The 25,119-nt window shown below is 42.1% G+C and overlaps 1 protein-coding gene across 1 annotated transcript in view; it reads right to left on the bottom strand.

Moving 5' to 3' along the window:
* The window catches only part of DDX31 (DEAD (Asp-Glu-Ala-Asp) box polypeptide 31), a 104,938-nt gene that overhangs the window by 14,909 nt on the left and 64,910 nt on the right, over positions 1-25,119 (bottom strand). Inside the window, exon 19 of the mRNA XM_006894436.1 lies at positions 16,825-16,993. Coding sequence (XP_006894498.1) covers positions 16,825-16,993 — 169 coding nt within the window. The remainder of the gene's footprint in view (positions 1-16,824; positions 16,994-25,119) is intronic.

The raw sequence follows: 25,119 nt of genomic DNA, 5'->3' as shown, positions 1-25,119 counted from the left end.
TTTCCCATCGCGATACGCTTTTTGATTTGCAGTGGGTGAGGGTTCCAATTTCTCTGCAACTTTTCCATTTGTTATTTTGATCTTAGCTATCCTAGTAGGAACAGAGTGGTAGCTCATTGTAGTTTTGATTTGCATTTCCTTGGTGGCTAATGACGTTCATATGTCTAGTGGCCATTTGTAAATCTTTTTTCGTGAATTATTTGTTAAAATTCTTTGCTCCCCTCCAATCACCAAAACCTTTGAAGGAATTTTGTCAGAATTTAAGCATGGAAATTATATGGCAGGGGTAGCAGGATTAGGAAAGGGTACCAGAATTTTAATGATCTGGGTCTTAGTTCTAGCTCTGTCAATTAACATAGATGATGACTTTGACAAAGTAATAGTTCTGTCTAAGCTTAATTTTCTATGTCATATAGGACCTATGCATGATTATAGGGCTAATATGAAGGTAACATGAACTAGCATGCTAGAGTGCTTTTAAAATTTCAATTCTCTGAAAAACAGAGTAAGTTATTTTTTGACGTGGCTATAAAAATAAGTATATTTGTAGATTCTATAATTATAGCCTAAAAATATTGACTGTGATTGCTAAACTATGGGAGAATTCTATCACTACACTGCAGAGCTCAGCTCTCTGTTCCACATGACATTATTACTGATCACTGAGGTGAGATTATAAGGTAGATCACATCTGCAGATGCAAAGAAGCCTGTAGGGGCATTTAATACACCAGCTGACACACTATGCACAATACATGAACAGACCAAAAGGATGGGCTAGAATGAAAAATTGGGTCATATAAGCTCTTGCTCTTGAATAAAAAAAAAGGAGAAAGAAACAAAAACCCCATCATCATCACAAGAATGTGGGCAGCATGAATTACATCATATGAGCAAATATGCATGGGTTTTTGTTGTCAAGTTTCAATCCAAGCCAAAATCTGACCCAGATCCCAAGAAAGTAGGAAGCTGCCATGGTTAGAAGGGAGCCTGGGTGTGAATCCCGACTCCACCTTGAGAGCAGTCAGTAACTGTGGGCAGTTTTCTCCTCTGTAAAACAAGAATACAACAACATCCCAAAGGATAGTGGTGAGGGAAAATAGCACAGCACCACACTCGGCTGGTTCTGAGCGCTCACCAGTGAGGGCTATTTTCCCTGTTGTTAGTTACTATGATCACTCTACTCTACTCTCTGCTAGTTAATCAACATTAAGAAAACAAAGATTCTCACTACTGGGCTGATTGAGAGCATCATGACAGATGGTGAAGAGACTGAGATTGTTAACAGCTTTAGTTTGCTTGGCTCCACAATCAATACTCTTGGTACCAGCAACCAGGAAATAAAAAGACAAATTGTATTGGGAAAGACGGCTGTCAAGGACCTCTCCAGAGTACTGAAGAGCAACGATATCAACCTGAAGACTCAGGTGTGCCTGATCCACGCCATGGTCTTCACAATTATGTGCTATGCACCAGAAAGCTAGGGATGATAGAAGAAGAATTGATGCCTTTGCACTGTGGTGCTGGAGAAGTGTACTGAGTATAGCATGGACTGCTAGGAGAACAAATAGGTTTGTTCTAGAGAGAGTGAAACTAGGCTGCTCCTTGGAGGCAAGGATTCTGAGGTTTCGTCTGACATTCTTTGGGCATGCTGCAAGGGATCAGTCCTTGGAGACGGACATCATGCTTGTGAGGGTGGAGGGACAGAGCAAGAAAGGAAGATCTTTGATGAGATGGACTCAGTGACTGGAGTAATGGGGATTGGTGTGTCAGAGATAATAAGGCTGGTAAAGGACAGAGCAGGGTTTAGGGCTGTTCAGAGTTCAGGGGACTTGACGGCACCTAACAACAACAGTTTTGAGAACTAGATTTCAAAATGTTGTTGTTATGTGCCATCGAGTCACTTACAACTCATAGCGACCCTATGTACAATAGCCCTAAACTCTGTTCTGTCCTGTGCCAATCTAACTGTCTCCGACACACCCATCCCGATTACCCCAGTCACCGAATCAATCCATCTCCTAGAGAACCTTCTCCTCCTGTACCAGCCCTCCACTCTCCCAAGCATGATGTCTCCAAGGACCGGTCTCTCCTTACAACATGACCAAAGTATGTAAGATGAAGTCTCAGAATCCTTGCCTCCAAGGAGCAGCCCGGTTTAACCCCTTCCAGGATCAATCTGTTTGTATTCTTAGCAGTCTATGGTACCCTCAATACTCTTCTCCAACACCAAAGCTCAAAGGCATCAATTCTCCTTCTATCCTCCTTAGTCACTGTCCAATTCTCTGATACATAACAAGTGATTGCAAAGACCATGGCCTGTATCAGATGCACCTTAGTCTCCAGAGATTTCAAAACGAATACAGGTTAATTCAGATGAGCTGGGAGACAAGTCAACTAGGTGACAGATCGTGGACCAGGTAAACCAAAGAGCAGCAGGAGGTGCTGAAACTGTTTATCTTGGTAGGGTGTGCAGATTAAAAAAAATTTCTGAATGGGATTCTTATTCTGAGTTTCATGAAATTACTTATTTTTCAGTAACAAGAAGAGGATAATGATATCTCCAGAGTTGGCTGTAAAGATTAAATGAAATAATGTATCAAAGCACTTAGCATAGAGCCTTCTCACTCATTTCACTTCCATTGAGTGTATTCCAATTCAGAGACTCTCAACTGAGTTTTCTAGGCTTCAAAAGAGAGGAACTTATCCATCTTTTCTCCTCAGAGCTACAAGTGGATTAGAACTTGCCAGAGATGCTGCACCTTTGGGTAGCAGCACTATCTGTTATGCACTATGTCACCAGGGCTCCTTAGCACAGGACCATGGCACTCACTAAATGTTCACCATTATTAACAGTGGAGAAAAGTTGGAGAAGATAAGAAGTTGTCATTAGAAATCTGACACAATGTCATGCGGACCATGTGGATCAATGATAATAGCATTTTTAAATCGTGCTCATGCAACATTTAAATTCCATAGATAGCAAACAGCAGAAACTGAGAGTAATCAGTTTGGCTCACTTTTAGGAGTTCTAACAGGAAGTAGACTTAGAGGTAAGAAGCTGAGCTGCAAGCCCAAAGGCACGTGGTTCAAATCCACCAGCTGCTCCCAGGCGAAGGATGAGTGATCTCCTTCCATATAACTTACTGCCTCTGAAAACTCACTGGAGGGTCATCTATGAATTGGTTCCAACTTGATGGCACACAATAACAACTGAGATCAAAGTCCAATATGGTGCCCTCGGGAGTAGTAAGTCCCATTGCTGGGAATGCTGAACAGAGGCCACACAAAGAGATGGAGAAGTGATATGGCCAGAGTAAGGCCAGGAAGGGCAGAGTCAGGGAATTTTAAGGCCCTTCCAACCTTAAGATTCTGAGAAATGTTTATTCTTTATTTAGAGACTGAGAGAGGAAGCTGAGAAAGTGAGAGCCATTGAACAGTCATTCCAAGTTTGGCACTGTATCATGTGTCATTCATCCTTTCACTGCTTTATTTAACAACCACATGATACCTCTGCTTTATAGATAAATTGTTATTGGACACAGAGTTGGAATTCAAACTGAAGAATGTTGACATGGAGGGAAAGAGCGTAAAGGAAATGGGAAAGTTCTGGCGGGGATCTGGAAAAACAGGCAGACAAAGTTCATTGGTGGTTAATTTGATAAAACACAATGAAAGGGAATGATTGTGTGAAATACATGTATACAAACTATATAAGCAAACCAATATAAAACTTAAAAAAATCCTACTAAATAGATAATAATAAATAATAATAATGATGATGATGTTGATAATAAGATCAGTGCTGCTTTCCATTGTGCTGTTTCGTTTCCAGACCTAGAAAGAAACTACAGAGAAAAAAGGATCCACATTTTTCCCACCACTGTCCCTTCCAAATGATTTTTCCACTTACTCCATTTCAGAATTTGCTTCCTGAATGGCTCCAAATAAATTTTTTCCAGATGTGCCTACAAAATATCTTCTGCCTTAAGTCCATTTCTTAGGTTGTACAGATGGCAAATTACCTGTTGTGTAAAAGTGTCCTTAAAAGGAGTCATACATTTGTCACTGATTCTAGAAACTGGCAGCTTCTAAAATGGGTCTGTTTCTTTCTAAAGAAAACTTAAGAGCTGAAGTGCGAAGTGCTGGGGCTCCAGAAGTCACCCAGACTCATGACCACTAGGTTGGGCATGTTTATCTTCTCCCTGACAACTGGGTATACTGTCACACTCACAGGGACACGGTGAAGTGTCAGTGAGCTAATGTACCTGTGGGATTCACAAGGCAGAAGACACACATAAGCCTGTAGAGGGATGATAATGACGAGAGTGATGATACTAAAGAACTTCAAACTAACATGCAAAAGGAATCACAACATCATGGCTCCAGGAAGTCCATGACTAAGCCACATGTCTTCTTGGAGACTATTAAGAAGTTAAAACATATTCTATGCTGCAGACTGTTACTATAACATTAGTACTAGAATGAAGATGACATTTGAAAAAGGCCCAGAGTCATTCTTTATAGGTCACAACAAGGTGGAAAAGCTTTGGCATCATTAAAGCCAGGGGACAGAAAGTTTCCTATTGCAGAATGGAGCTAAAATGAAAGTGGAGACGGATCAAAGAAGAAATAGAATCAATTGACTAGAACTACACTGTGGGTAGCAAGCTCCCTGGCCCCCAGGAGTAGTGAAAAGGGAAAAGCTGGAGGACTGTCATATTCTTTCTTGATTTCTCAAAATAAATGAAATAAAATAGAAGAACTCTGAGCAAGGACAACCTAATAATGAGCCAGGTTGTATCCTGCTGCATGCAGCCTCATCTGATATCTGCTAGGTCAGTCATGTCATCTAATTCCAGTGCTTGGAAGGCTACAACAGTGAACAGACTGTCTCCAGCATCCTCCCAGGAGAGGCTGGGTGGGTTCCTGTTCTTTGTTGTCAGCCCTGACTGCTTGACTGAAAGCCTACCCTGTGGTTCCTGCTGTCTGCAGGTGACCCAGGTGTGGAGGAGGCTCAGGGTCACTGTGAAATCCCTCTAATCACCTCATTAGCTGGGTGGAGATGAGGATGGGTATGCTCCACGAGGAGGCAGAAAGATGGTAATTGCATGGTGTCAGAGAGGAAAAAAATGGTGGTAGAAGCAAAAGGCCAAATGTAAAAAAGCTGCATGTGCATGGATGTAATTAAACCAGAGCCTTGCAAAGTAGGGCCCAATACCTGAGCACAGAGAGTAGGGAAGGAATTAAAATTGAATTTGCATGAGGTCTACAAAGAGGGGAAAGGGATAAACCCTCCACTGGAACATACAGCCACACAATTCAACCCATTTGGTATAACTCAATAGTCAACAAACGAATTCACTTAACAAATAGTCCCTTAGCGAATACTATGAGCCAGATGAATACTGTGAACCAGGTGTTCTATACCTAGAAGGAACCCAACCACTGTCCAGGGTAATTTTATTCCAGCCTAAACAGGAGCTAACTCTTCTTCTCAGAACAAATATGCCAAAGATCACTGACTGTGGCCTTCAAATCACACATATTGTCTTCCTTGACAAAGAGGTTGCTAGAACATACAGTTGTCTAGGATCTGTGCAGTTCACCCAGGTCATTACAATATTAAGTAATCCTAACTCAGATGTTGCCCTGGATGTGCTCACCAAGCTGTGCCAAGAAATCTGGAGAACAACCACTTGGCCAACTGACTGGAAGAGATCTATATTTGTTCCCATTCCAAAGAAAGGTGACCCAACTGAGTGTGGAAACTACAGAACAGTGTCATTGATTTCACATGCAAGCAAGATTCTGCTGAAGATCATCCAAAAACGATTAGAACAGCACATCAGCAGAGAACTGCCGGAAGTCCAGGCTGGGTTTAGAAGGGGTCATGGTACTAGGGATATCGTTGCTGATGTTAGATGGATCTTGGCTGAAAGCAGGGAATACCAGAAGAATGTCTATCTGTGTTTCATTGATTATGCAAAGGCATTTGACTGTGTGGATCATAACAAACTGTGGCTGACTCTGAGAAGAATGGGAATCCCAGAACATTTAACTGTGCTAATACGAAACCTATACTTGGACCAAGAGGCAGTAGTCAGAAAAGAGCAGGTTAACACTGCATGGTTCAAAATAGGGAAGGGTGTACGCCAGGGATGCATCCTGTCTCCATACCTTTTCAACTTGTATGCAGAGCAGATTATCCGAGAGGCTGGGCTCTATGAGGAGAATTGTGGCATCAGGATTGGTGGAAGATCTATTAACAATCTCCGTTATGTAGATGACACAACCTTGCTTGCTGAAACTGAGGAGGACCTCATGCACTTGCTGCGAAGGGTCAAGGACTGCAGCCTTCAGTATGGACTAAGGCTCAATGTCAAGAAGACAAAGATTCTCGCCACTGGACCAATTGGCAGCGTCAGGATGGATGACGAAGAGATTGAGAGTGTTCACAGCTTCACTTTGCTCGGCTCCACAGTCAACACTCTTGGTACCAGCAGTCAGGTTGGTACCAGCAGTCAGGAAATCAAAAAGCGTATCGCGATGGGAAAGTCTGCTGTTAGGGACCTCTCAAAGGTACTCAGGAGCAACAGTGTCTCTCTGGAGACTAAGGTGCGCCTGATACAGGTCATGGTATTTGCAATCGCTTGTTATGCATCAGAGAGTTGGACAATGACTAGGGAGGACAGAAGGAGAGTGGATGCTTTTGAGCTGTGGTGCTGGAGAAGGGTACTGAATGTACCATGGACTGCCAGGAAAACAAACAGATTCATCTTGGAGAGGATTAAACCAAGCTACTCCTTGGAGGCAAGGATTCTGGGGCTTCGTCTGACATACTTTGGACATGTTGCCAGGAGGGACGGGTCCTTGGAGAGGGACATCATGCTTGGGAGGGTGGAGGGACAGCGCAGGAGGGGAAGACCCTCTTTGAGATGGATTGATTCGGTGACTGGGGTAATCGGGATGGGTGTGTCAGAGGTGGTGCGGTTGGCGCAGGATAGAGCAGGGTTTAGAGCTGTTGTGCATAGGGTCGCTATGAGTCGGAAATGACTCGATGGCACATAACAACAACAACAACAACTCAGTTATTTAACTCATTTTTTGTAGAGGGCCAGTGAAAAAGGGGAAGGTCTTCAAGGAGATGGACTGATACAGCAGCTATAGCAACAGGCTCAGAACAACAGCTGTGAGTATGACGCAGGACCAGGCCGAGTTCTGTTCCACTCTAGACTGGTCACAGCCAACTCAACCACACTTAACAATGACTCACTGTCATGGCTCTGTTCTGGCCAGCACCTTAGTGCCTGGCCCTATTGTGCTAAAAAGGCCACTCCATAACCCGCCCTGAGGACCACACTTGAGTTCTCTGGGGTTGCTCTGGAGCCTGAAGATCTGAGATTTGGTCACCAACTACATTATTACCTTTATCATCAAGATTTTAATAAATAGCAATTCTACTTAACCTTCTATGACTTTCCCTGTGTTGGGTATTTATTAATTTTTTTTTTAATTACTTGCAGTGTGCTGGTGAGTCAGATCTGAAAGGCACAGGAGGAGATTGCCCCTCCTTCTCCAGTGAAGCATCTGGTGGATTCGAACCATGCGCCTTTGGGATTGCAGTGCAGCTTCTTGCCACTAGGCCACCAGAGCTCCCTGAGTGTCTATATTTTTATGCAACTCTCTGCCAGGTTCTTTCCCCATAGCCAAGCACATCGTTCTAACTGCTCAGGCTCATGCTGAGTATCTGGCCTCTCCTCTGGATGTCTGCTTTGACGAGGTTTAAGATGGAGTAGAGACCTTGATCCTGAGACCACTGACCTCTGGGTTCTGTGTCCCATTCTTAGCACTTCTGCTCAAGCAGCTGAGGAAACAGAAGCAGAGGCTCAACTATGTGGGGCAATTCAGAGAGTACTATCACCCTTTTATAAAACTCAAAGTCACTACTGTCTGGTTGGTTTTCCCTCAAAGCTGCCTCCCAGGTTTCCGAGGCTGTAAACTTTAACAGAGGAGACTGTCCATCACTCTCTGAGGTGCTGCTGGTGGATTCAAACTGCTGGCCTTTGAGTTAGCAGTGCTACTCACTATAAGCCATGCCACCAATGCTCCCTGTGCTTGTCCTAAGGGAACTATTTTTATGACACGAGGAAGAAAACCTCAGCCTCATGTTTGTTCTCTTAACAGAAACTATGATTGATGAATTGAAGGCAGGGCTCTGAGGACATCCCACAAAGAAGAAGTTGTTAGGTGCTGATGAGTTGGGTATGACTCATAGCAACACTATGAACAACAGATCTAAACCCTATCCTGTGGCATCTTCACAAGCCTAACACACTCAAGTTCACTGCTGCAGTCACTTTGTCAATCCACCTGGTTGAGGGTCTTCCCCTTTTTTGTTGACCTCTTCACTTTTCCAAGCATGATGTCTTTCTCCAAGGAATAGCCTTTCCTAGCAACATAGCACAAAGTATGTCAGATGAAACTTTGTCATCCTTGCGTCCAGGGAGCACTCTGGCTGTACCTCCTTCAAGACATGTCTGTCTGTTCTTTTGGCAGTCCACAGGATGTTCAGTACTCTTTTCCAACAGGATAGCTCAAAGGTACCAATTTTTCTTCTGTTATCTTATCCATGGTCTAGTACTCAGCAGCACAGCAAGTGACTGAAAAGACCATGGTTTGAATCAAGTGCACCACAGTCCTCAAACTGACATCATTGCTCCTCAGTAATTTGGAGAGGTCCCTGACTGCAGACTTCCCCAGTGCATTACGTCACCTGATTTCCTCACTGCTGGTACCACTGACTATTGATCCAAGTAAGAGGAAGAGAGTAGTTTAGTGCAAAATTTATAAAAAATAAAAAGGTATTTATCTCTTTTTAAAGTCAGAATGACCCTTTTTTACTTTTTTCCTCCTTTCTTATTTTCCTTTTCTATGTTTCACTTTTGCAGAATGCTTTTGGGTTTTATCCATTCATTAAAAAAATTTACTGAGCACCTATTGTATGCTACATCCTATGGCTGGTGCTGGGGATACAAGAGACAAAAATCAGATATGGTTTCTACTCAATAACTACATTCCAGAGCAGAAACATCCTCACAAATAACACAAATGGAAACTGGCTACTTTTACGACAAGCTCAAGAGACGTGTGAGGGTGCCACCCGTTCAGGTCAGTCAGAGAGGAGTCCTGAGGAAGGGAAGAACTCCAAAGTGGAGAGAGAAGAGCTCAGGTCCTGGGAGTATTCTGGTAAAGGCTCTAGGCAGTGAGGGCAGGAGGGTGTTGGATGAGACTGAAAGATCAGCGAGGCCACACAAGGCCTTTAATAAGGAGGATTTGTTGCTGCTCCTGCATTTGTTTTTAATGATCAGAGAAATGGACGTCACTGGAAGGCTCTATGTAGAGCATGAGGAGATGGGGAGCGTGGAGGCTCTGGTTGTTGTGGGAGCACAGACTGTAGGAGACCACTGGAGAAGATCAGAGAAAGCTGAGGGACTGAGAATTGGCATTCATGAAAACAGTGTAGGAAGGCAAGGAGGCCAGGAGGATCCGGGTGCAGAGTGCTGCTGAGAGACTAATTAAGAAGAGATCTGACATACACAGGGCATTTGCACAGAGACCTACCATGTTTCCACGTATTGCACTGTCCAGCCTCTCGATTCATGTTTGGCCCAATCTGTCTTTTATAGATTGAGAACTGGCTCAATGAAATGGGAGAAAATTTTCACAGTAGGCAAGATTCCAAGTTTGCCTTCAGCTAATTAAGTGATATTAGGGAGGTTGTAAATGCCACATAAAAATTGGCAGGCAAGCTGCTCCTAATGATGAGAATATTGCTTTATAGGGAGATGCAGCTGCAGCTTAATGCCAGTTTGTGGGAACTAGACTGTGTTGTCAAGGTTGTCCCAGAGAAGAACAGGTCAAGGATGCTAAAAAGCTGCCGGTTAACGACACTCTTAGTTCTCTCTCTAGTCTAGGGACAGGGGCTCTGGCAGCACAGGCTGTAGGGAGCTGTGCTGCTGACCCATAGGCTGTGCTTCACTGGCAGTCAGAATCCATCGGTGGATGGAGTTTCCTCAGGAGAAAGATGGGCAATCTCCTCCCTTCAATTTACAGCCTCTGAAACCCCCTGCAGGTCACTTATGTGTTGGTTCTGACTTGACAGCAGTGAGTGAGTGAGTGAGTGAGTGAGTGAGTGAGTGAGTGAGTGAGTATAGGCATACTTATATGCTGAGGTCACAGTGTCGTCATTATCATGATCAACAGGTAATCCCATTTATCCACAGGTCAGATCTTGTGATCATCTTTTATTTTCATCAGGTTTAATTCCCATATGCCACTATAAAGTTTCACCTCCACTTGAGAGACAAAGGAACTGAAGTGGAGAGGTCAAGTAACTTTCCAAAAACGACAAAGATCTAAAAGGTCCAGCCAGGATTCAAATCAGACTCCATGTGACTCTAACCCTGGACTCTTCATCAATGAACAACATACTTAGCCAGAGTTTAAAGTATGGCAAAAGGTAAAAAAGAGAGCTAACTTCTCAAGGTACAGGACTATCCAGCACAGCAAGCCATTGCTAGTTTTAACAACTATTAAATGAACAAGAGTAAGAAACATGGAGAACATATTAGCAAAGGCTTTCAATGATGAAACATGAGGGGGGGAAAAGCACTGCAAAACATTCAATGTGAATGTCAGTAATAGAGAACTTAAGATCATTCCGATGGGAAAAGAAGGACAAACTTGTGTTCAATCTGCAGAGAAAGGGTGACTTTTGTTGTTGTTGTTATGTTCCTTCGAGTCACTTGCGACTTATAGCAACCCTATGTACAAGAGCTCTAAATGCTCTTCTATCCTGTGCCAACCTAGCCATCTCAAACGCACTTATTCCCACTGCTCCAGTCACAGAATCGATCCATCGCATCGAAGGTCTTCCTCCTTCGCCGCCCCTCCACTCTGCCAAACATGATGTCCCTCTCCAAGGACCAGTCCCTCCTTGCAACATGCCCAAAATATGTGACTAGTAAGTGCAATTTCCATGAGGACATTAATGCCTTTTAGAAAATCAACTATTAGCACTTCAGAAGGAACAAAAGTTAAGGAAATGCTGTGCTGTGCTTAGCAAACTTGCCTCCTGGCCTGTGGTAATTAAGGGTAAGAGGAGTCCCAGCTAATTTTGGATTATTTCTCTTTTGGTAAAATCAGGAACTATCAGGCTATGTTGAGTAAATGGATGCAAAGAAAATAATTTCTTTTTTAAAAAGTCAGTAATTCAGACTGTTGTCCCATTAGTAATTTTTTTAAAAAAGGAGATGAGACTAGGGGAACAAAAGCTATGTAATTACTAAGAATGAATGAAGATGTTCCAGATGTCTTTGGCACTAAGAACAATATCAGAGAGAAATGTGCTGCAAAGTAAGAGTAGCTACAAATGACATCTTTTGGGGAAAAGTAGTGCTGAGATATAGCATATAATTACAAAGGATGTTACGGTTGTTATGTGCCACTGAGTTTCTTGCAACTCATAGTAAAACCCCATGTACAACAGCCAGGAAACCTGCTCTATCTATTGTCTCTTGACACACCTAACCTCGTTACCGCAGTCACTGAGTCAATCTATCTCATCGAGGGTCTTTCTCTCTTGTGCTGTCCCTCCACCTCCCAAGCATAATGTCCCTTTCCAATGACTGGTCCCTCCTTGCAACATGCCCAGATTATGTCAGATGAAACCTCAGAATCCTTGCTTCCCAGGAGCAGCCTGGTTTCACCCTTTCTAGGACAAACCTGTATGCTCTGGCATCCATGGTATATTTAATACTCTTCTCTAACACCACAGCTCAAAGGCATCAATTCTCCTATCATCCCTAGTCATTGTCCAGCTTTCTGATGCGCAGCAAGTAATTGCAAAGAGTATGGCCCTTATCAGGCGCACCTTAGCCTTCAGACTGACATCATTGCTCTTCAGTACTCTGGAGAAGTCTCTGGTAGCAGATTTTCCCAATGAAATTTGTCTTTTAATTTCCTGGTTGCAGGTACCAAGAGTGTTGATTGTGGAGGCAAGCAAACAGAAGCTGTTAACAATCTCAATCTCTTCACCATCTATCATGATGCTGATGGTGAGCTTCAAGCCATACTGAAGGCTGCAGTCCTTGGCTTTCTGCAGCAAATGCCTCTGGTCCTCAGCAAGCAAGGTTGCATCATCTACATAATGCAGGTTGTTGATGAGTCTTCCTCTAATCCTGATGCCACATTCCTCCTCACAGAACCCTGCCTCCCAGATGATCTCCTCTGCATATAGATTGAAAAGGTATGGAGACAGGATGCATCCCTGGCAGCAGACTTGCTCTTTAATATCATCACGACACCAAGATTTTAGAGCACATTTGTTACTCTAGTCTTCAACTGTTTTTCATTGGGTCAAACAGATTAAGAGAACTGTGGCCCTTAATGGCATACCTCTCGCTGCTCCTGGACACACTCCACCCCTCACTGGCACCATGTAGCCAGACACCTTGCAAACCACACAGCATTGCCCTCTGATAGCTGACAGTCCCTGGTCTCCATGTCTCCTGAAAAAGGTGCAGGAGCCTGGGAGGTATGTTACCTTTGCTTCTCAGGAACTGCTGGGTCTACATGGCTTCACAATACAAACTGCATTTCATGGAAGAAAATGCCTTTTTTTGTGATGGATGTTGCTAAGGGGCCATTCAATATTTTACCAATATCACCAACTATCTGTGTACATGTATATGTAGGTGTTTGGGTGGAGGGGACGAGCAGTGCAGAGACTTGTCTGACAGGTTTCTGTGTAGATGTCAGCAGAGTTTTTGTGACGATGACTGTATTTCTGTGTGCAGGGGGAAGACATTTAGTGTTTCCTTTCAGAACTGAAGACTGAAAAGGTAGAGAGAGACCTGGTTATTAAGCTCTCATTTGTGGATATTAATTATTTATTTTCTCTTTTCTGAAAAATGGCCGCATAAAGGAAGAGAGGCATGTTAAGATAAAGATTCCCTTTGTCACTGCATGGAAATGTCTAATAGTCTCCTAACCTAACCTGCCCTTGATTCATATTTTTACACCCGGTTTGGTAGCCTTGTTTTGTGGATGACAGGTGATTAAAGGAAAGATTTCATTTACAATCTGATGGATCTGGTTTGTAACCATCAGAGCGTTGTTCAAAATATATAATTATTCCTGGCAGTAAACAACATAAAATGGAATGCCGAGTAGTCTAGAGAATTTAGTGCTATTATTTTATTCACCCTTATAAAACATAAGGGTCCATTTTCCTCCTTGACAGATGGATTTCAGAGGAGATATTTCAGTTCGAAACAGTTATTGTGGCCAAAGCATAACTCTCCACACTTTGTGGGGTTTAATGGACTTTCTTCTCAGTCCTCAAAAAGCAGCAACTGGCGTTTGCTTGAGCCCTGACTGAGGTGTGGAAAATCTGTCAAGTTCTCTCTGTCGCTAACCCTGACCACAATTATACGGTCCATGTGCAGATTAGCTGCAAAGTCATTCTTCCTTCAGGAGTGACAAGATGTCCCCAAATGAAGAAAAGGTACCTACTGTATCCTTGAGTGCCCGTCTGCATTACACAGGCAGGGGTGGGGTGGGAGGATGTAAGGCGTGCGAGAGAAATGCCTTCAAAAGAAGGGCATAACAACGGAAAAAGTAGCTGTACCAGAGTGGTGACATGGCAAGAACAGAGAGCGGCATTGTCACTAGCAGAGTAATCCTGTGACACACTGCTGTCACTCACCACCCGGCTCCCTGCTGCGCCAGCCAGACATCAAAGGCTGCCCCATACCATCTTACATGCTCTTTATCGGCTAATCAGCCCATTCTTCCCTAAATAAAGCCCTGTTAAATCCCCTGCTCACAGGGGTATAGTAGTCCTGGTGCCCATCTGCTCGTGAGGGTCAGCTGAAGCAGGAGGCGGCGGACTGCTCTCTCCCTAGTGGCTTCTCAAGGTAAGGACAATGCTGTCTCCAATCCCCCTCCCAACTGCCTCGCTGTCTCCCTGCTTTGCTTTCCAGGATCTGGGTAAGAGCTGAAGACATCCCAGGCTGAGGAGCTGCTATCTGGATTAACACTTGCTAATGAAATTCCCAGTCATAGAGGTGGATCATCTGTTAACAATAAAATATTGAGATTGTATTTTGTCAGGAAAGAGCCATAAAAGCTATATATTTCTTAACAGGAATCATTTGGATGTTCTACTCTTACCTTCTTAAAAGTGATGAAATGATGGTCAGGTTTCCAGATTACAAGGTCACTTTCAAAGGCAGACTCTGAAGCCTTATGGTTTCATTACATAATGAGAATCAAAATGAGCATGCAGATAATAGCTACAGAGACAGGAAATTGACTCTGGTGACAACAGCCTTCCTGGCATGACCACACGTATCTGGGAGTAGATCTGGGGAGTTTTCACCTTCCAGGAGAGGAACCTGGCTCCAGCGAGGGGCAGAGAACCTGAAGCTCTGCCCGGGACAGCGGTATGCAGCAGGAGGGAGGGCTCTGCTCTGCACCTCTGGACCTCAGACTTGCCTGGGAAACACTAGAGCTGAATGCCACATACTCATTCTGCTTCTGTGACAGCTGTATATGAAGTAGTTGTTACCTGTGAGTCTCACAGATTTATCAGGTTATTGTCATGTGAGCTATCAATACAAAGGAGGGAAAAAAAAATCAAGCACTTATAAATCTGCCAAAAGTGGAATTTGAATTAAACAAAATTTTAGGCATTAGAAAGAGGCATCTACATAGTAATTCCAAGGCAAACCAAGCTGGATGTGCCTGAATCTTATTAACCTAGTGTCCAGTTCTGTATCCTAAAGAACTTCATCTGTCTGGTCCTCTGTGGTTCAAAAGGGATAGGCAGTTTCATATAACTACCATCTATCTCCAAACAATCCAAAACAGCTAAAAGATGGATGTCACAAAACAGCTAAAAGATGGATTTCCCCCACCTTTTTCTTTATATTTGACAAAATGCTATAGTAGAAAAACCAAACCAGAATGGAGCTGGAGCTCAAGTTCTCTAATTCTAAGACCATTTCCTATAAGTGGTGCTTTCCTACGAGTAGGTCACTTCCTACAAGTAGTAATCCCTTTTCCATGTCACATCAGAGATGCTGAGTTCTGATATGGTGACACAGTAATTAATACTTCTTGTTGAATAAGCAACACAGATATTGTGCTGGGACATGGAGGAAAGTATACTCCTGCCTGGAGATACTCAGAGTCAGGACATGTATACTGTGGAATCTACTATGAATGAGACGACAGTACAACAATGTGAAACAGTTGTCCAGAACAGCGAAGGAATCCATAATAAAACTCAGGTTAGTGAAATAAAAAGTCTGTGTCTTCAAATATTTATTCACTGTATCCTTCCTACACAAAGGCTGCCTTAATGATATTGGTAATCCATCCCAAACTTCCTCCACAAGAACAACTGGCTCACTGTGTCTACTGTACTCGATCTAGTCCTCTGCTCCAAGGAGGTTCTGGATCCTAATAGCAAAAGAATATCTTGTTTTCATACAGAAAAAAAAGACCTTTTGCAAATACATTTTGCTCAGGGAAATATGTCATGACTTCCTGGGCTCATCATCCTCCAACTAACAAGGCAACGGTTTTCATTCTGATGTCCAGAAGTCTCACTAGGACTTCTGGTCAAGGAGGTGGTGGTCTCAGAGGTAGAATTCTTACCTTCCAGGTGGGAGACCAAGGTCTGATGTCTGGTCAAAGAATCTCAAGCACACCCACCACCTAAGTGCCTGGTGCTATGATACATAACAAGTTCCAAAGGAGATTAGACACACTAGGAAGAAAAAGCCCTGGCAACTTACTTCCAAAAATCAGCTACTAAAATTCCTAGAAATCACAGTGGTCTGATCTACTTGTATATGGAGTTGGCATGAGTTAAGGCTAACTCAATGGCAGTAAACAATAAAAAAACCACTAGGTACTTTCAATAACTTTTTCTTTGGAAGGGATAAGTCGTCAGGCCTGGAACACTGTCATCACCATGGGAAGTGACACTGTGGGTGACAGGGTTACTATAGTGGTTGTAGATTCAATCACAACTCCTAACAACTCTGTATGACAAGCAGAAATGTCCCACAGGGTGTCCTAGACAATGTTAATGGGCACGACCACCATGGCTTTCTGCCTGTAGGCTGTGATGTTAATGGGCACGGATTGCCAGGGCTTTCTGCCTGAAGAATTGTTGGTGCTTTGAACCACTGATCTTTTGGTTATCAGCTGAGTGCTTAACAACTGTGATATCCAGAGCCTAACATAAACTCCCTGGAACTTTCCAGCTGAAGCTCTCTAGTTGTACCAGCTCCTGAAAATCTTCAGATTTTGGCAAGATACTAAAGCATTCCTGTCTGTCTCAGGGGCTAATTTCATGAAACACACTGGAAACCTTTATACAAATCTTAAATACTTTGCTTGGTGATTATAGTATGTTTGAAGCCCCAACTGTAATTAAGCCCCCTAATGACTCTACTGCAACACCTGTAACTTACCTTTGTTCCAATAATCCTACTACGCCTGACAGGAAATATTGCTGAATTTTTGTAGAAACCTTAAAATAGGTAATTTCCCCCCCCCCCTCTTGTTCCAAACATTATAAATGGAGAGAAGGGCAGATATTGATGACAATTCCTCATAAAACCCAAAGATGGACGTGTCTCCATCGAGTGTGCTGGTGACCTTCTCTCTCTGTCACCAATCTGAACAGAGCTCTCTACATTTATCACTTCAGTCACTTGTTACAGGACGATTCTGCTCATTTTACCTTCTCAGATGTGCTTTCCTCTTCTTTAGAGTTGAGAAACTAAGGTTTGTGGGGGCATCTCTCAGCCCAAAGCTCTTGGCCACATGTCCGAGGTGGAGGCACCGGACGTGGAAGATGTGCTTCAGATCCTTAGGGTAGGTGGCGTAGGCTCGGATGAAGGACTGCAGAGCTAACAGAAAACAAGACAAGAGCTCAGGTCTAGAAGCTCACTCCTGCCTCAGCTGAACAATTCACCTCTGCAATTCATTTCACCAGGTGATGCTTAGAGCCCAAACCAGGACAGTTACTACATCTACGGACAATTTAAATCTGTATATCAACAACCAAAGAAACTTATAAATCGAGATTACATACAGTTTTTTTTTCTTTCTAAAGACTATTTACAATAAATCTAGTTACATTTCAGATTTTATAGCATAGCTTGTAATCACCAAAGGAGAATGGCCTCTTATTTGGTTCTTCATTACTGTCTTGGAGCCTAGCATACAGCAGGCAATGGATAAATGTCTGCCACATAAATCAATTTAAGGATGTCAAAAAGCTAGTAACTTTCTTACAAAAGTTAGTAATACATTAGATCTCTTCGTCAGAAACACTTTTCTTCCTAATTAAAACCTTTTTTTTAACAATTAACACATGTCAATGTTACAAAACACAAATAACTCAAAAGGGCTTTTTATGAATGAAATGATAATACATTTACCATAAATGAAACATATTACTGTAAATGTCGCCTCTACCACAATCTCTGCTTCTATACTTCCCTCTCCAGAGTATTCATGGATTCGAAAAACAAATATCTTCTGAAGGTAATCAGAACTAGGCAGTAAAGTGCTTCTCACCTATTCAAAAAAGGTGTAAAAAAGGAACACCACAAACTTTTATTTTTTAAAAAAGGGAATATTATTAAATATCTAAAATAGTCCATGAAAAGGTTCATTCCAAGATGGCCAAACGTTTATAGAGATATTCATCTAAAATTCTATCATGGAAATTATATTATTTAACACGGTCTCATTTTAAAACCAAGAAAAGAGTATCCTTGCTCTAGATTGCCTCAGGGGCCAGAGAGAAATCTGTTCCCAAGAAGGTGCAGTTTTACCTACACTGTACCATGGCATTCTTGAGAAAAGATTATTCTCTATCTAGTATCTCTTTAAATGTCTTTAAAAAACAGTGAAAATTACATGCCTGCCTTTTCTTACTGCAGCAGAGCAGCAGGGAATGTTTTGAAACCCAGATACCTAGGCCCATCACTGCTCCCTCTACTTCCCGGCCCTGCCCCTCCTGCCAGCCAGGCCCCAGCCCATTCTGCACTCTCTGTTGGAAGGAGGCACTAAACACTAGCCTCCTCCATCCTCGCTTGTTGAGCCACTGGACTGGCAAGTTTGCCCACAGCTTAAACATAATATCCCAGCAGCACCTTGAGATTGGCGTTTATGAACAGTAATAAAAAGTGTCATTTTAGCAGATCAGCTCCTGGAAGGATCCTGAGAATCCATCAAAGCTCTATTTACTGAGCAAAGTGAACTCCTTTTCCCAATCGATGAGAAATAATAACCAAGGCAACTCCTTTGCACCCCTCTCTTAAGTCTGTGCTTACTCCTCTTTTTAATAACTGGGGACTAGTTTTTTCCAAAGGAAAACTTTAACACTTCAAATGGTCTATACTGTTTGAAGGGTTCTGACACACGCTCCAAGACACAAAGCAACATATTCAAGTCCTCAGAGACACATAAACTACAACTATAGTGACCCAGCTGTCTTTTCTTCTGTCTCCTCTATTTCCAGCATTTTTCACTTTGTTCTGAAAGATCTAGACAAATAAAGTCAAACTAAATCAAGCGTAAGTGTTTTTACTTTTGCAATTTGTTATTCAAATCCTGGCACAGGTCTTCTTGTTTCATATCACTCTTTTGTGTAAGCTTCTGCCACGTTCACCCCTTCTCCTGAAGCTGGAGATCCTCTGTCCCAGGAGACTTAGGTGCCCAACTAACAGCTTTACAGGGATAATGAATGGGCAAAAGTGGCAGGACATGTTTTCTCCCTAGACAACTGGTCAGGCAGCATTTCACACTGCTTATTTTGACGAAACCTCCTTGTCTTCGAGGTGCCTGTCCCACTGGGGACAACGATGGCGGGTTGTCCTCATATACTTGCAAGGACTCCTGTATTTAGATAATTCCAAGAAGCAAAAATTTCAGAGGCAGCAGCAAGCTATTTGTGAGAGTTTCCAAGAGGCAAGAAGAGGATCATGTTGGCAAGTGTCAAGAATATGCAGAAGGAGCAAGGGGCTACAAGGCCAGTAAGCTGAAAGCAGAGGGGATACAAGAAGAGACATTGATTTGGAATGATGGATGAAACGACAGCCAATCAGAATCAGCACTTTGTAGTCTCTAATTTCTAGCCAACTGTTTCAGGCAGATCAGTTAGGTAGATCTATTTTTAAATACCCACATACGCATGCTGTCCTTTTTTATAAAATCAGCTCTATGGACTCTTCTGTTTAAACAGATGAGCCCCTAGGCTTGTCTGGATCAGAAACAGTAGTATCTCATGGATGCTTGATGTTTACAACTAAAGAGACTGAAAAGAGCAATAATCCAGACTGGTGGGTAAAGGTAATATTTTTCCTCCCAACCTGACCTTATCTCTCAGAAGACCACAGGTCTGGATGGAGTAGGTAAATGAATCTTACACTGATTTACCAAGGCTGCTGTCATTGTTACATGCCATTGAGTCAGAAACGACTCATAGTTGGTTTTCAGAGGCTGTAAATCATATAGGTAGAGGTTGCCCATCTTCTTCCCTCACAGCAAGTGGTGGATTTGAACAGTGTACCTCTGGGTTGGCAGCACAAATTCTTATCACTAGGCCATCAGAGCTCCACAATACACCGCTAGTGACAACTAATCTAATCAAAAGTCAAGGGAAGGAGAAGGCTTGGTACACTTCTCTTAAAGACAAGGCATTTGGCAAAGGATCCTGCTGGTTGCTGATCACACTGAGAAAATACTGTCATCACTGGTATGAGTTTCTCTGAGTTGGAGAAATATCTCTTCTAAGCATACTGACACATGGAACCCTTGTTCAGGGAGACCTGAAGATGGAGATTATAAAATCTCAGGAGAAGTGGCAATCTATGGGTAAAGGCCTCCATTTTCTCCAATTTCTGTAAGTCAAACTTACATAATAGCTATTTTTAACAACTGAATTACTAGCCAAGAAATATAAGAAATAAGAGGGGGAAAAACTGGTAACTGTTCCTGGAGAATGACAATGATTAAATGCTGTTATTAGCATTGACTGGGTCAGGAGACGTAAAAAGAAAACAAATGCATACTTGGCCCAGTTTCCAACTAGTTTCCTGCCATAAAGGCAAAAGCCAGCTGCTTTGTTAATTATTCATGAGGTGGGTTCTGAAATGGCATAAAAGAGAAGCAAGTCAGTAGTGGGAAATTTGCATATGCAGATTGAAATGCAAAAGACAGGATCAACTTATGGAGTATAGTGTCTGATGCCATGTTGTGATTATAAAATACCTTTACGGTAGTAAATATATGTATATTTCTCCCAAGCCTCCAGAATTCACAATCCTAAGTGACAGTAGAGAAATCAGTGGAAAGTTTCATATTTGAAATGGGGACTAAGATCTACCATAAGTGGCTTATCTACCATACGTCATAATCCATTGTCAATCTGATATGGAAATCAATAAGCAATTAAAAGAAATAATATATTTCTTTCCTTCATGATACTTAGAATAGGTATGGAGAAAATACAACCCTGACACACTCCCTTCTTAATTATCAACCATGCAGTGTTTCCTTGCTCTGAACATACAACAGCCTCCTGGCTGTTGAACACAATTGACCGCACAAACACCATTAAGTGCTCTTTGACTCCCATTCTTCTCAATGTTAGCCACAACTCATTATGATCTACACAGTCAAATGCCTTGGCATAGTCAATGAAGCACAGGCATTCTTCTGGTATATCCCTGGTGCCACGTCCTCTTTTAAATTCTACTTGAACTTCTGGCATTCCCTATCTATATACTGTTCTATCCATTTTTGAATAATCTTTAGCAGTATTTTGCTTGCATGTGATATTGTATTCTCGCTCCATATCACTTCAATCTGTATGCTGAGCAAATTATTTGAAAAACTGGATTCTGAAGAGGATTGTGGCATCAGGAATGGAGGGAGACTCATCAATAACCTGCATTATGCAGATGACACAACCTTGCTTGCTGAAAATGAGGACCTGATGAACTTGTTGCAGAAGATCAAGTAATGCAGCCTTCAATACAGATTACATCTCAATGTCAAGAAAACAAAGATTGTTGTCACTGTACCAGTATCTCTATCATGATGAATAGAGAAGAACTATCAAGAACTTCATCTTACTTGGATCCATAATTAACACTCTTGGTACCAGCAGTGAGGATATAAGAAGGCACATTGCACTGGAAAAATCTGCCGTTAGGGACCTCTCCAAATTATTGTGAAGTAATGATGTCAGTTTAAGGACTAAGGTGCGTCTGATTCAGGCCATGGTCTTTGTGATCACTTGTATGCATATGAGAGCTGGACAATGAATAGCGATGGCTGAAGAATTGATGCCTTTGAACTATTGTGTTGGAGAAGAACACTGAGCATCCCATGGACTGGCAAAAGAACAAATATGTCTTGGAGGAGGTATGGTTGGAGTGCTCTTGGGAAGCAAGCATGACGAAGCTTCATCTACATACTTTGGGCATGTTACTAGGAGGGGCTATTCCTTGGAGAGGGACATGATGCTTAGAAGAGTGGAGGGTCGATGAAGAAGAGGAAGACCCTCAACCAGGTGGACTGACATGGAGACTGACACAATGGGCTCTAATGTGTCAGGAAGTGTGAAGATGGCACAGGACAGGACAGAGTTCAGATCTTTTGTTCACAGGGTCACTATGAGTCATACTCAACTCGATGGCACCTAACAACAACATGGTACTTAAATGCTAAGGAGTGACTCTACTCCAACATTCTTTAAGTAGAAGCTAAGCAGCTGTGCTTGTTTTTTGGTATTAACAATTTCAAAAGGTACATGGATGAGAGAAAACGTACAATCACATTCCTTAATATTCCTTATTACAACTTTGATGATGCTAGTCAAACTGAAATAGTTGCAGTCTCTTAAAAATATTCAAAATACATTGACAGATACCAAAATCAAAGATTATGGTGTAGGCTTGCTTGTTTCCATTGCACTTTTTATCATTAACCCTGATATTTAGCAGCCTAACACCTAGTTATATATCACACAAGTGGAATTTGCTTCCACTAAGTATTAAACTATAGTTACTGCTGTTAGGTGCTCCTCAGTTAGTTCAGACTCAGCGACCTACTGCAGAGCAGAAGTAAACACTGCCTGATACAGTGCCACCATCACTATTGGAACCACTGTGTCAATCTGCCTTGGTAAGGCTCTTCCTCTTTTTCATTGACCCTCTACACAACATGATGTTTTTTTTTCCAAGGACTGGTACCTCTTGACAACATGCCTGATGTATGTGAGACAAACTCATCATCCTTGCCTTTCAGTAGCACTCTGTGGCTACATCTTTCTAGACAGACAGGTTTGTTGTTCTTGACCATCTGGAGTATATTTAATAGTCTTCACCAACATAATTCAAAGGCATCAATTTGGCAGTCTTTCTGATTCACTGTCTGATGTTCATATGCAGATAAAGCAAATTAAAATATCATGGCTTGGGTGGGGCACATCTTAGTTTTGAAATACTGGTTCGTACTTTAAAGATTTCTTTAGTAGCAGATTTGCCCAGTGTGTCACTTAAATTTTTTTGACTGCTGCTTTCATGGTTGTTGATTGTAGATCTAGGTAAAATTAAATCCTTACAATTCCAGTATTTGCCTAAAGGTGGATTTCTTAGGAAAATCCTTAGAGAGTGTTGCATTAACTTTTGGAAAATGCTAGGAAAGGATATTATGAAGAAAAAATCTAGAAGGATGCACACTAATGACATATCAGCAGTTGATATGGCAATTAACAAGGGCCTCATCTTTTGACCCTGTGCAGTTCTGATCTGGCTATGTTTTATGTCCACATAAAGATTGTTTCCCTAAAATGCCAACATGTAACTCAAAACTCAAAGTTCCTGCCGTTGGGACAGCTCTGACTCACAGCAATCTGCATTGAGAATGCCCTTCTTTTTTTTTTTTTTTTTTACAATAAAACAGCTGATGGACTCAAACAGCTAGAGTCTCTGGATTAGCAGTGCAACTCCCCATGCACATAATTCACTCACCGCCATCAAGGCAGAAGTGGCTTATAGCTGACTCTCCTCCGTTGGGTTTACAATGCTGCAAATAGCGCAGGAGATCAACCTATCTTTTTCTTGGAAAGCTGCTAGCAGATCCAAATCATCAGCATTTCACTTAGCAGAGCAAAGCCACATATATAATGTTACTGTGTTACTAATGTGCTGTCAAGTTGCTCATGACTCATCCTGACCCTACATAAAACAACTCTGAACCCTGCTCAATCTCAAGCCAATCCCACTGTCTCCAACACACCTACTCCTAATACCCCAGACACTGAGTCAATCTATCTCATCCAGGGTCTTCCTTTCTTACACTATCTCTCCATCCTTCCAAGCGTGATGTCCCTCTCCAAGGACTGGTCCCTCCTGGTAATATGCCCACAGAATGTGAGACAGAGCTTCAGAATCCTTGCCTTCAAGAAAACAGCTGATTTCACCCTTTCCAGGATGGACCTCTTTGTTTTCCTAGAAGCTCACAGTATATTCAATACTCTTCTCCAGCACCACAGCTCAAAGGTGTCAATTCTTCTTCTGTCATCTTTAGTCATTGTCCAATTCTCTGATGCACAGCAAGTAATTAATTGTGAAGACCATGGCCTGGATCAGGCGCACCTTAATAGGTACTCAAAATATCTGCTGATTAAAAGGCTTTGACCATTCTACTTCCTGTATAACTACAATAACCCGTTAATCAGTCTCCTGTTTAGGGTTTCTAGCTTTTTATCCCTGTACTCCTAGCATCTAATCCCACTAAGCAGCCAGGAGACTTTTTCAAAGTCATGTCAGAGCATGTCAAATCTCTGCTCCAAGTCCTTCAAATGGCTCTTATTTCACACAGAGTAAAACCCAAAGTCCCTGTGACAGCCTCCAAGCCTGATACAACCTGCCTCCTGTGACTTCTCCTCTATGACTGGTCCCATTGCCTTGCGTTCTTTTGCTCTTGCTGTTCCCACTGACTGGAATAACCTTTTCAGAGCACTACATGGCTCATCCTTCTTCAGGCTTCTGTTCAATCACTACCTTAACAGTGAGGCTTACTCCAATTTGTTTAAACTGTACTCTATCCCACCACCACCTTGATGGTCTTTTCCCCTTTATAATGTTTCCTATTCTGTATCTCCTTTTAGTAGACTGTGTAGTTTGTGTGTTTGTGTATGTATGTATATTTAGGGTGCTCACTGTCTGTGTACCCTCCAAAATCCCTAAAGTGTTAGTTTTACAAACTCAAGGACTGATTTTTATCTATTCTGATGTCTGCTGTATCCAAAGCACTTAGAACAGAGCCCAATGCAATAAATATTTGTTGAAGAAGTGATTTTTTAAAAAATGTGTTTCTATTCATAAAAAGAAAAAAAGAAAGTATAAAAAATTGGTAAGCCAGCTTAGCATTTTTCTCAAAATGGCCAGTAACTAATGACAAGAATTGTGGATCCCCAAACACGGAGTACGTTCCAACAGCATGTAAGTTAGTTGCTAGTTAACAGAACATCCCACTAAAAAAAAGTCAAGATGTTATAAACTTCTCACCTTCACTCAATTCTCAAAAGTTAAAAGTTCACATTTAATGCTTATTGATCCCAGGAGCTAATTTATTCAATGGAAATTCTGATATTAAAACAATACTTCAGTCCTGCAAAATGTCCTAGAAATCAGATTTATGGTTTTGTGGCCCTTCTTTAGCACTGTTCTTTCCCATTTTTCTTTGTACTTTCCAAACAGGAATGGTTGAGGTCTGGCATTTCCACCCTTATTATCACTTCTAATATCTAGTTCCACAACTATTTCTATTGATATGTCAAATCTAGTTTTCAAAGAAAGAAAAATGAATCCCTAAGATCCAAGTTGTTGGGTCAAAGCTCCAATCTTGACGTAAGCCAAGATAAAGTCTCATTTGTGCAAAACATGGAGAAAGATGAAATTAACATTTAATATCATTTTAAAGCCTTCTGTGCCCGGTTCCAAGCCCTGTG

Source organism: Elephantulus edwardii, unplaced genomic scaffold, assembly GCF_000299155.1.
Source record: "Elephantulus edwardii isolate Elephantulus edwardi_28Jun2011 unplaced genomic scaffold, EleEdw1.0 scaffold00141, whole genome shotgun sequence".
In the NCBI taxonomy this organism is placed as follows: Eukaryota; Metazoa; Chordata; class Mammalia; order Macroscelidea; family Macroscelididae; genus Elephantulus; species Elephantulus edwardii.
The sequence above is the reverse complement of the archived record's forward strand: the minus strand, read 5'-3'. Positions and strand labels throughout refer to the sequence as shown.